The sequence below is a fragment of the Marmota marmota genome, unplaced genomic scaffold (assembly GCF_001458135.2).
Source record: "Marmota marmota marmota unplaced genomic scaffold, marMar, whole genome shotgun sequence".
NCBI lineage: Eukaryota > Metazoa > Chordata > Mammalia > Rodentia > Sciuridae > Marmota > Marmota marmota.
The window spans coordinates 69,437,629-69,450,195 of record NW_026000026.1 but is presented as its reverse complement, the minus strand read 5'-3'; the positions used below and the strand labels follow the sequence as shown (position 1 = coordinate 69,450,195).

The 12,567-nt window shown below is 35.7% G+C and overlaps 1 protein-coding gene across 14 annotated transcripts in view; it reads left to right on the top strand.

The window, feature by feature from the left end:
- Fam13b (family with sequence similarity 13 member B) overlaps positions 1–12,567 on the top strand; it is an 83,191-nt gene that overhangs the window by 57,089 nt on the left and 13,535 nt on the right. For 8 of the 14 annotated variants that reach the window (XM_048811594.1, XM_048811604.1, XM_048811598.1 and 5 more), the window contains 6 exons: positions 1,620–1,684; positions 3,817–3,865; positions 5,223–5,370; positions 8,771–8,836; positions 10,868–11,078; positions 11,677–11,806. In XM_048811594.1, the coding sequence (XP_048667551.1) occupies positions 1,620–1,684; positions 3,817–3,865; positions 5,223–5,370; positions 8,771–8,836; positions 10,868–11,078; positions 11,677–11,806 (669 nt within the window). The remainder of the gene's footprint in view (positions 1–1,619; positions 1,685–3,816; positions 3,866–5,222; positions 5,371–8,770; positions 8,837–10,867; positions 11,079–11,676; positions 11,807–12,567) is intronic. The other 6 variants (XM_048811607.1, XM_015484348.2, XM_048811606.1 and 3 more) reach the window with 1 other exon arrangement.

The following is a 12,567-nucleotide window of genomic DNA, read 5'->3' as shown; positions in this document are numbered from 1 at the left end:
TTTTGTGAATAATTAAAAAAAAAAAAAAAAAAAAAAGAAACTTTAAAAAAAATAGATACTAAGGCTCATTTTAAGCATTTATTCAGGGTAATATTTTAAATATTGGGTAATTCTTTTTTTAATGTGCCTAGAAACCTTCAGAATGTAAGGCTGTGTTCTAGAGCTTAAAGGTTGCTTGAAGTACAATTTTTACATCAGTACTCACACTTTGGGTCCTCGGGCCCCTTTACTATTAAAAATTATGGGGATCCCAAAGAGCTTTTATTTACATAGGTATATCTATCAGTATTTACCATATTAGAAATAAAAACAAAAAACTTTAAAAATATTAATTAAGCATTATAATAAAATATAAATAAGGTTGCTTTTTCTTTCCTTCTTCCCACCTTTTTTTCCTACTCTATTGCTCAGGCTGGCCTTGAAATTTGGTCTCAAGCTCTCCTGCTGCCTTAGCCTCCTTTGTAGCTGGAACTACAGACACATACCACCATGCCCAGCCACTTTTTTCTTAATAAACAACTATTCATAAAAATTTTGTAGTTTAAAGAGTTGTATTGTTTTATGTTTGCAAATATTAATGCCTGTCTAACTTAGAAGACACCTCAATTCTCACTTTTGCTTCTATTTTCAGTCTGCTGCTATAGATTATTTGAGACAGTTCAGCTTTGTGGAGATAATTAGTTAGAAAAGGGAAAAAGTAATTGATTAGCTTTTTTCAGATGATTGTGCACTTCATTTCACACTAAACAAAACTGGACAAGTGGTAGTTTTTAAAGAATCTGAGAAGAAAATTAAAATTTTGTTGATTTTAGAGATGATCATCAAAAATACCAAAAAATTAATATACCTTATAGTAATGCTCAGGGTATTTGCATTAGACTTGGGAGGTTTTTAAATTTGTGGGGGAATTATGATGATGGGTGGTATAACTAAGCTCATTGGAAAATGGTATGTGTGTTGGGGGGAGGTGTTTCCTGTGTCTGAGGAGCACCCTGAGTGGAAAGCAGTTTTTATTTCATATGCACATGATAAAGGAATCTGGTGAAGTTCTCCAGGACTCTTCTTTTTCCTGTAGGAATTCACCAACTTTGGTTTGTGACTAAGGAAAAACAAAGCAAACAGTAGTAGACAAGAAAACTCAGAAAGGCCACCATTTTTTGCAGGAGAATAATAATATTGGTGGTACCTAAGAAATGCAGGATCCCTACTATGCTTAATATGATTCAGATTTTGAGGGATGATAAGTTACTGTCTGTACAAAGAAATGCCAGTTCCCACAGGTTGTTATTTTATTTTATTTTTTTTTTTTTTAGAGAGAGAGAGAGAGAGAAGAGAGAGAATTTTTTAATATTTATTTTTTTTTTAGTTTTCGGTGGACACAACATCTTTGTTTGTATGTGGTGCTGAGGATCGAACCCGGGCCGCACGCATGCTGCCAGGCGAGCGTGCTACCGCTTGAGCCACATCCCCAGCCCAAAGGTTGTTATTTTAAATGATAGCTAAAGAGGGTTGTTGTTATGACTAACCCATAATCTAGTATCTTAATTTCATTGGCCACTTTCTCTCATATATGAGTGTTGGGAGCTCCATTAATACAGTGGTGGTATTCTTTTTTCCAGTCTGTAGGTATACTATTAGAGCCATGCAGTGACCATGGTGATAGTGAGGAAGGCCATCTTGAGAGGTAAATATTTCTCTTGTTTTTAACTAATAAATCATTTTTATATTTATAGCTCTTCGCAGATATTTGGGTGCAGTATTTAGATTAATCTATACTTTATGACATACAGTTTAGGCAATCTAAAAGAAATTCAAGCTTCTTGATTTAGTAGTAGGGATAAAACATTAAATGTCCAAATATTCAGGAGTTCCAACAACTTCAGACAAACATTAGTTATAACTTGGAAAACATTCAGTGGGAAGAACGCAGCCTTCTTGGAGACATCTAAAACTTGTAAGTGATTTATAGAACAATTGGGAATTTATTGATACTTAGAGTATACCTGTCAGTGAGTTAATTCATGATCTTGCAGCTGGGGCTAACTAACCAAAAGATTATAACATATTGGTTTCTACGGATAATGTACAGAATATTTCACTTCCTCTTTGAACTCATTCTTGGTGTGTTCCAAGAATGGTACTTAAGCAATGGTACTTGTTCATCTCTTTGACCAGCTATAATAGAGCAAGCAATGCCTGAGGCAATGAGATGTCAACCAGATGTAGAGTTTCGGTAGATAGAATCCCTTTGAGTTAAAGCTTTCTAGAGTGTTTCAAGGCACTGAAAAGGATTTGGGTCTCTTTGCATCATTCTTTCAGATATGCCAAGAAGTGCATAATAACTTTTTTAGGAAAGATGATTTGATATACAGAAAACATATCAGTAATGAAGTTGCAAACTAGATTCTAAATAATTGGAAATCCAAAACAGCATTACTAATTTGCTGATAGCCTGTTGGCCAGGGTAACTTGTGTTAATACCATTGTCTCGTAATTGTGAATAGGAAACCTATTCTCTGAAGGTAAGTAAATTCTTTGGAGCCATGTCTCTGGAGCGTCCCCATACTCTGAAGGTCCACAGATTTTCTGCTTACAGCAGTTCCTTGTGCTTCCTTTCAGGAGGCAGGAATGATCCTCTTCCAGCCCAGGGAGTTTTGGAGTTATGGGCTGAAGATTTAAGATTAACAGCATTTACAGGCATCCCCAGAATGATGACATCTGGATTTGATAGAACAATAAGGATCCATTTAGTGAGGACTCAATCTTTTTGGAAAAGTTCTTTCCTCTTCAACTTGTATAGGTTAGCAAACTTGTTTTTAGATCCAAAGAGTACCTTGCTTAGGTGGATTACATTTTGCATGTTTAACACTCTTGTTTCTCAAATTTAAGGGATTAAATTAAACAAGGGTCAGCTAGAGTCGTAGAATCTACTCATCCTACCTAAGCAAAGCAAGGCCTTGAGCTTTTCAGGGAATTTAATTCATTTCTTACACTCAGCAAGAATGAGATGATTATGTATCTGAGGAGATGACTTGCCATATTTAGATCAAGTTAGAACTGGCACTTGCTTGTATTATAAATTTTTACAAGTGTTTTTTGGGAAAAGAAGTTTCCCAAAGTAGGCATATTGATAACCTACTGCATAATAGCAAATGCTCTGTTGACTGGTTGAATAGGTAGAAATCATTTGTGACAGCTTGTTGTTAACACCTGTTCTTAATAGGGGTGAGTTTTTCTGGGGGAATAAATGTGATCTGAAAATTTTAAAAATTTCCTTTTTTTATTCTACTCTTATATTTAGAGGAGGGAGCATTTTAGAACTAGTAACCTTTGATTACAGTATAACCTTGTGATAGAAACAGATTTAAGGTAAAGAACATAGTTATAGTTATACCTTTTTAAAAAATTTTAGAAGTCGCAAAGTAGAGAGAATAAAGCTATTTATTTGGTTAAAACTAATATTTATTTTACAAAATACCATTATGCTTTTTTTGTTTGTTTGTTTGTTTCTATTTATTGTGGATTTTAATTTCCCTTCTATAAAAAGTTTTTTTGGGGGATGGTTTCATGTGTTGACAGGGAAGTGGGGAGCATTACTTAATTTTTCTAAATCTGAAGTGATTCTGTGGATCTTTTCAGTATTGTGTGATTTTCAGATATAGGGCTCCAAAGAATGGGCATTTGCCCAATGGTCATTTTCTCCTCTCACATTTTAAATGCTAATTAAATTGGGGAAGAGAGGAATCTAGGTAAGAAATATTTATAATAATAACCTTTTTATTCTTAATATACTAATAACTTTACTTATATTTTTAGGAAAGAATATTTGTTATTTGACAGTGATAAATTGTCACACTTGATTCTGGTAAGAAATATTTTTATCTTATGGTTCTTATAATTGTCAAGGTTTAATGTACCAAATGTTCTCATTATTGTTATTCTTTTGCTTTATATTTCTGAGGGTTGAACCCAGGGGTACTGTACCAATTAGCTCTATCCCCATTCGTTTCCTTTTTTTGAGACAAGGTCTAAAAAAGCTGCTGAGGCTGGCCTTGAACATGTGATCCTACAATCTCTCAGCTTCCCAAATTGCTAGGATTTTATATGCCAGTTATATCTGGCCTTTAATTCTTGTATTGGATAGGTTTAAAAGAGATGTAAATATAAATACTTTTATCAAATGTTTGTAGTTAAGTGGTAACTTATTTGCGAGTTTTAGTTATAAGATTCTTGGTTATGAAAACAGTTTTTTTTTGGGGGGGGAGGGGGGCGCAGAGGTTAACCAAGTGCTTTATCACTGAACTGCATCCCAATCCTTTTTTTTTGATACCGGGGGTTTCAACTCAGGGGCACTTAACCACTAAGCCACATCTCCAGCCCTATTTTGTATTTTATTTAGAGACAGAGTCTTGCTAAGTTACTAAGGGCCTCACTAAGTTGCTGAGGTTGGCTTCGAACTCATGATCCTCCTGCCTCAGCCTCCCGAGCTCCTGGGATTAAAGCTGTGTGCCATCATGCCTGGCCATCCCCTCCTTTTTATTTTTCATTTTGAAATAGCGCCTCACTATGTTGTTGAGGCTGGCCTTGAACTTAGGATCCTCCTACCTTACCTTCCCAAGTAGCTAGGATTATAGGTATGTACTACTACACCCTTGAAAATACTTTTTGTGTGTGTGTGTGTGTGTGTGTTAAATTCAGTTTTTTATTTTTTTAGTATACATGACAATAGAATGTAGTTTAACATATCATACATACATGGAATATAACTTCCCATTCGTATGGTTGTATATGATGTGGATTTTCACTGGTCATGTATTCATATACGAATACAGAAAAGTTATGTCCGATTCATTCTACTGTCTTTCCCATTCCCATCTCTCCTCCCTTCCCCCCATACTCCTCTGTCCAATCTGGTGAACCTCCACTCCTACCACACCCTCCACCCTGCCTATTGTGAGTCAGCATCTGCACATTCAGCCATTGGTTTTTTGGGATTGCTTATATGAAAATACTTTCTTGAATTTGAGTTCCAAACTTTGTTTCCCAATGAGACATTGTAATTGCAAGTTTATGTTTGAAAATAGTTTGGATAGTAGGTGTAGAACAATTAACTGTTTAAGCATAGTAGACTAATAAAGACATAAGGATATGCGCTGGTTATCTTTAAGCTGGGAATGGAAAACTTCATGGTTGTGAAATATATTCTTTATTTTAAAATACAGGATTGTAGTAGCAAGATATGTGATTTAAATGCCAACACTGAATCAGAAGTGCCAGGAGGTCAAAGTATTGGTGTTCAAGGGGAAGCAACAAGTGTTCAAATTCCACATTTAGATCTGAAGAATGTTTCTGATGGTGACAAATGGGAAGGTAACTTTACCCACATACATTATTATTATTATTATTATCGATACTATTATTTGTAACTCAGATAACCCAAGGAAGTAATGAGATCACTGCCCTTTTCTGGACAGTTTTATTCATTTTAATCTTTCGTTTTCTGTTTCATATGAGTTGAGTACATTTTACTTAGATATACTAATGAGATTATGGGGCAACTGACTTAATGAATTAGAATTTATCTGATCCATTAGCTTTGAATATGGATGTTAGAATTTATTTTTAAAATAAAATCACCCAGAATAGGCTTTCTAAAATTGTTAAACCAGATGCTATCTTTAATCTTTGAAAACCTGGTGTTAGCACTTGAGGACTTTCTCAGTTTGAACACAGAGCATTTAGCTTCCTTTTTTAATGATTATCAGGAATACTTTAAAATGATCTTCAAGGGCATGTATAACCAAATATTGTATCATATCCCTGTCTCTATCAGGTAATGAAAGTATGATGGGGGTGGAGGCTAACAATTTGCACAAAGAAAAGAAGTTTAACAAGCAAGCAACATGGGTGTATGCATTTCTCAAAACTTAGCAAATGTACACTTAAGATTTTTGCATTTCATTATATGTAAAGTTTTATTTTTACATTAAGAATAAGAAACCAAATACTGACTTCGGTGAATAATTTGCCTACTGAACTTTTTATGGGGATGTATACCAATATCTCCAGTTTACTTTGAAATCCATTAAAAAAAGATGATTGGGGTGGGGTTGTGGCTCAGTGATAGAGCGCTTGCCTAGCATGTGCGAGACTCTGGGTTTGATCCTCAGCACCAAATAAAGAAAAATAAATAAGTGGAATAAAGGTGTTGTGTCCAACTACAACTACAACTAAATGAGATGGGTAAATGTTGTGAAGCAAATGTAGTAAAATGTTAATGATAGAATCTAGGTGATTAGTATATGAGTGGCTATTGTAAAATTTAACTTTGTTGTATTTTTTTGTGTGTGTGTGTGTCATAAGTTTTTTTTTTATTGGTTGTTCAAAATATTACAAAGCTCTTGACATATCATATTTCATACATTTGATTCAAGTGGGTTAGAAGAGGATAGGAAAGATAGCAGAATACAACAGTCACTAGTATGGCAATATGTAAAAACGTGGATGTGTAACCGATGTGATTCTGCAATCTGTATACGGGGTAAAAATGGGAGTTCATAACCCACTTGTTGTATTTTTGTGCACTTTGGAGCCTTTCTGTATCATATGCTTTCCTAGGTAAAGAGAATGAGACAATTCAGGAATATTTATTTATTTATTTATTTATTTATTTATTTATTTGTTGTAGTTGGGCACCATATCTTTATTTTTATTTATTTGTTTGTTTGTTTTTATGTGGTGCTGAGGATAGAACCCAGGGCCTCACACGTGCTAGGCGAGCGCTCTACTGCTGAGCTACAACCCCAATCCCCAATTCAGGAATCTTAAGCCTAGTTACATATTGTTCAGTCAGATTGAAGATTCCTGAGTTATCTCACCTTTGGCAAGTTATCTGATGATATACAGTGGTAACAACAAGAGGAATTACAGTGCCAATGCTTTCGGCTCCTCTTGCCACTGTAAATCTGTTCCCCTGATCTTAGGAATGTGTACACGTGCGCATGCACATGCGTGTGTGAAGTCTGGGTGTATTTTTTTTGGGGGGGGTAGGGGTACTGGAGATTGAACCCAGGAGCACTCTACCACTGAGCTACATCCCCAGCCTTTTCTTTTGAGGCAGTTACTCACTAAGTTACTTGGGGGCCTCCTTGCTAAGTTGCTGAGGCTGGCCTTAAACTTGGGATTCTCCTCCCTCAGCCTCCTGAGTCACCAGGGTTATAGGTGTGTACCTCCACACCTGGCTAAGGTCTAGGTGTTTTTTTAAAGCTCTAACCCAAACATTGTCTGTACCAATCTTTATTTCTATTCTGCTTCCCTCCTTTTTAGATCTAGGTTTTTGGCCTGCCCAAGACATAAGTCTTAACTGACTAATCAAGAAGTTGTCATTTGATTGTCAGGTTGTTCTGGATTATTCGGGATTTCTGGAATTTATGAAGATACTCGCCAGAGTTAGAGGATATGTTAGCATACTGATGACAGTGAAGATTAAATGTCCTTTTTAGTTATTTATTGAGGCATAATCATTGAAAAGGAGCAGTAATTAACAGAGCATTTGGATTCTAAAAAAGTATTTTTGCTTCTTTCTCTTAGAAGATGCAGATAAATAGCCATTTATGATGTTTGACCTGGCGGGGGGAAGTCCTAATTCTAAATTTTAAGAATAGATGAGTAATTGTTTTCCATTGTCTGAGAGATTGGGCATTCTCTGTCTCTTCAGCTTTCTGGAATAATACTGATGCTGGACTGTCCCCCACCCCACAATGTCTGAATCCAACCACTTAAGTTGCTGAGGCTATCTTTGAACTCAAGAGCCTCTTGCCTCAGCCTCCCAAGCCACTAGCCAACCCCTATATCTTATTGTAGGGAAAGGAGGTTACCTATGGACTACTGATCCCTGATTTTCAGTGTGCAAGATATTCTCTTACCCATATGATTCAATGGTCATGACAAGTTTATATCTGTCTCCCACTGACTATTCCAAAAAGAGGGGCCAATGATCTTTAGAAAGTCAATGGTAGTAGACAGCTGAGTGTACTTGATGGCCACACATGTGCTTGGGAGACTGTATTGTTCCTTCAAGCTTTGCCACTAATAAGAACATTGACTTTTCACAGTTAGGTGTCATGATATTCTAAATAAAATGTCTTCCTTAAGAGAACAGATTACTTCATACTTCGGAATTAAAGACATTTTGTTTGATGTGGCTCCTAGGAGAGAAGTGGGAATGACTCCAAATAGAGGCCCCCACCTCATTCTCTAGTATGTGGTTTTTGTTTTTCTCAAAGGATTACCAGCAGAACACAGCAAACAGGTAGCAGCACATTATTACTAACAGTATGAATTTGTAACAGCTATTTAAAAAGACTTATCTTTCAATGGAGGTGAACCATTTTCTCCTAATTCTGGAATGAAACATAATAGTGGAATCTTTTGAAAGTGGGATTTTATTTTCTGTTAAATCAGTGACACTGAATCTTAACTAATACTGTTTGAAGCTTTTCAGTGTCACTGATTTAAGAGTAAAAAAAAACAAAAAACACTTTTTTTTTTTTCCTTTTATTTTTGCCTTGCTTGCTGAAATGGAAATGTATGTTTGCATTTGTTAAAGTTTGGTTAATAGTAATTTTTTTGAATAGTTTTTGAGCAAAATGCCTAACTAGTTTTAGGGAAATGTTTTTGGTATCTTTGGCTTTGTGTTATGTGTATGGTTTGTTCTGACTGTGCCGTGTGTTCACTTTAGTATTTTTTGCCATTTTTTCCATTTTATTAGCGTCATGCCCTATCACTTTTCCCCTCATTGATTTCAAAACAATGCATCTGCAGAGAGATGGGGAGGGTAAGTATGGTTCACCATAGTTTAGTTTTCTTGCCTTTTTATGGTTCACTCTGTTTGTCTTTTTTAGCCCTTCTCCTGCTGTCCCCAAATCTTAGGAATAATTGTTTGGATTAAAACTGATACCAAAGAATTGTTTTTGTTATTTCTTTCTTTCCTTAAAACAGATTTCTCATAAAACATTTATTATAAGTTTATTAATTTCTGGGACACAGGTACAAGGGTTGCTTTGAAATCACTTTATTGCTGGGTTTATTGTGGGATTGCACGCTCTGTACCCAATTTTTACTTATGAGATTGATTTGGATTTCAAAAAAGACTTGTTTTGTTCTTACTACCCTGTAAAACAGGCAGTGCTTTACATAGCTAATGCATAAAATTAAACAAAATTATTATAGTAGTGATATTAACTATTGTGAAGAACAAAGAAAAAATGACTTTTGAAGTTTGACACTGTTGAGCCATCTTTCCTTTTTTTTTTTTTGCCATTATTAATAGCCATAGCATCAAGGTTTTAAATTTTAGTTACAGTCCAGGCATGGTGGCACACGCCTATAATCCCAGCAACTCAGGAGGCTGAGGTAGGAGGATCACAAGTTCAAGGCTAGCCTCAGCAACTTAGTGAGGCCCTAAGCAACCCAACAAGACCCTGTCTGAAAAAAACAACAAAAAAAAACAAACGGGGATGTAGCTCAGTGGTAAAGTGCCCCTGTGTCAATCCCCAGTGACCTCTTTCCCCAATTAAAAGAATTATTAGTTACAAGTAATGCAAATGTGTAGTGGCAAAGTATTTTTTTTTTAATTTTTTTTTGCCCCTGAGTTCATTGATATTAAAATTCATTTTATTTTTTTTATTTGGGTTATATTTGTGGATTATGTGTATGATTTTTATATGTTCTATGTGTGCAAAGATACCAGTTATATTAACATGGTTTCTTTTGAGAGCATTCAGGGTAACTACAATAAGATATATGTGCTTATAAAGGACTAGCACTGTTAAGTTTTTTCTTTATGATGCTCTTGTGGGTGTTTAATAAAGTACATGTTATACATAGGAATCCTATAATAAACGATAACCACTACAGTTTCATGTTAAGAGACCAGATGCTGACAGGTGACTTAGCTCCTCTTTTAGAAATGTTAGAATTTGGGCTGGGGTTGTGGCTCAGTGGTAGAAGTTCTTGCCTCACATGTGTGAGGCAGTGGGTTCAATTCTAGCACCATATATAAATAATTGAATGAAATAATTATCCATCAACAGCTTAAAAAAAAAAAAGAAGAATTCTTATGGAGTCAGAGTAACTCCATTTCTGAGTAGCATAGGGAAAAGCTTCCACATCTTAACATAGCCTCTTGATAATAATGGACAAATCTTACACCTGGCAGCATTTGACTTTTACTTTATGTTCCTAACTAAGGACTGTTGAGTAGTCACTGTTTCGAAATAAGACTTTTTTCTTTACTTGAAAAATAATATTTTTCCTTATGTTTAGAATATTTAGAATTATATTAAATAATGTCTCTTCCATTCTTTTCCTTTCCTTTCTCTCCTTCTCTCCCTCCTTCCCTCCCTCCCTCCCTCCCTTCATGGGAATCAGACCCAGGACTTCCCCTATGCAAGCTTTCCACCACTGAGCTACATCCCCAGCCCTTTTTGAGACAGAGTATTGCTTACTTTCCTAGATCTCCTTTGAATTTGGAATCCTTCTTGCCTCAAGTAGCTGGGATCACACCAAATTAGAATTAAATTTTAGAGAGCTTGACAGTGTCCTTTCTTGTTTTGCCACTGGGTTCAGTAATTTAAGCTTTAGCTCCTTTTGTGAAAAGAGAAAACTGAGCTAAATCTTGGATAATTTTAAACTTTAGTTGGCATCATGAAGATCCTCATATCTCTTGTTTCATTAAAAAACATGTGTAATAGATATTTGAAACACTACACAATGATACAATTTAAAGAACCTATAGATTACATTTTGTGACTTTTCCCCCATATGGACTCAAGAGACCCATCCTACTGTTCTTTATGTTTTACAGAACCATTTCCTGCTTTTAAGTCTTGGCAGGAGGATTCTGAGTCTGGAGAAGCTCAGCTGTCTCCACAAGCTGGAAGAATGAATCACCATCCCATGGAAGAGGATGGTCCTCCAGTATTATCACACCGCAGTTTAGATTTTGGACAAAGCCAGCGTTTCCTACATGATCCAGAAATGCTGGATTCCTCATCTAAAGCACTTTCTTTTACTAGGTATATGATTTTTTAATGTATTTGTAAGAGGTGATTTCTATTAGGTACCCAGATCCTCTGAAAGATTTAGTTTTCTATACCTATAGGTCAGAGCCTTCTCCCTATAATCCCCATTTCCTGAAGCAGGTTTTGCCCTGCTGTTGAATTCTAAATTCATTGAGGTATATGTGGTGCTTGAAGTTTGCTTTCAAATGGACATTTCCATGGTGTGTGTTTGTTTATTCATTCATGACTGTGATACAGAATTGAAAGGGAAGCAGTCAGTGAAACTGATTCCCCTAATATTTTTGTTAAAACTTAAAGTTGATTGTAAATGCCAAAAACTTGTTTTTCCCCAAGTTGAATACTTACAAGAGCTCTAAGCTGCTAGGTTTCTTTATTTATTTTCTGCCTTTGTCCAAATAAGTTTTAAATGATTCTACCACTGTGTTCACTAATTTTGTGGTGTGTAACACTGTAGGTTTTTTGTTTTTTTTTTTTTTTAACCAGTTGTTCTTTACTATTAGGGACTTAACTTCACTTTCAAGATATACTTACTAGTAGTTGTGTTGACAGTTGAAAATTTAACACAGACTATTGGCCTGTCATTTAAATTCAGGATTAGAAGATCATCCTTTAGTTCAAAGGATGAAAAAAGAGAAGACAGAACACCTTACCAGTTGGTTAAGAAACTTCAGAAAAAAATCAGACAATTTGAGGAGCAGTTTGAAAGAGACAGAAATAGCAAGGTAAGTTTGTACCATTGCCCAGACCAAGCTGTATCTAATTGGGTGCTGTGGCACATGCCTGTAATCCCAGTGACTTAGGAAGCTGAGGCAGGAGGATTGTAAGTTGTAAGGCCAGCATCAGCAATTTAGCGAGACCCTGTCTCAAAAGGAAAACAAAAGAATAAAATGTGCATGTAGCTCAGTGAAAGCACCCCTGGGTTTAATCTTCAGTAACACACACACACACACACACAAAAAAAAAAAAAAAAGAGTTTTTTTTTTCTAATATTAGAACTGGGAGAAAGGGCTTGTAGAGCATCAGTCCAGCTCTTTCCTGAGAACAATCTGAGATGCCCAGAGAAATAGAGACCATATAAACTGGGTATGGTAGCACATGGTAGTACTTGGGAGGCTTAATCAGGAGGATTGCAAGTTTAAGGCCAGCCTGGGCAACTAAGTGAAACCCTGTCTTAAATTCTTTTTTTTAAAAAAAGAACTGGGGATATAGCTCAATGCTTGTCTAGCATGTGCAAAGGCCTTGGGTCCACTACCTGGTGCTGCCACACACACCAAAAAAGTAATTATATAGATCTGAAAGCAAAAAGATCCTTGGCCTTTTGATTTCTAGGTCAGTATTCTTGCCATTGCAACTTTGTCTCTATTTCCCTTTGTAAAACAGCTTTTAAAATTTTTAAAGCAGATTCTTTACTTTTAAAAATGATGCTGTTATTTCTGCTCTGTGTAAAAGTTACAAGTTCCAAGATAAGAGCTGCTGAAGAAGT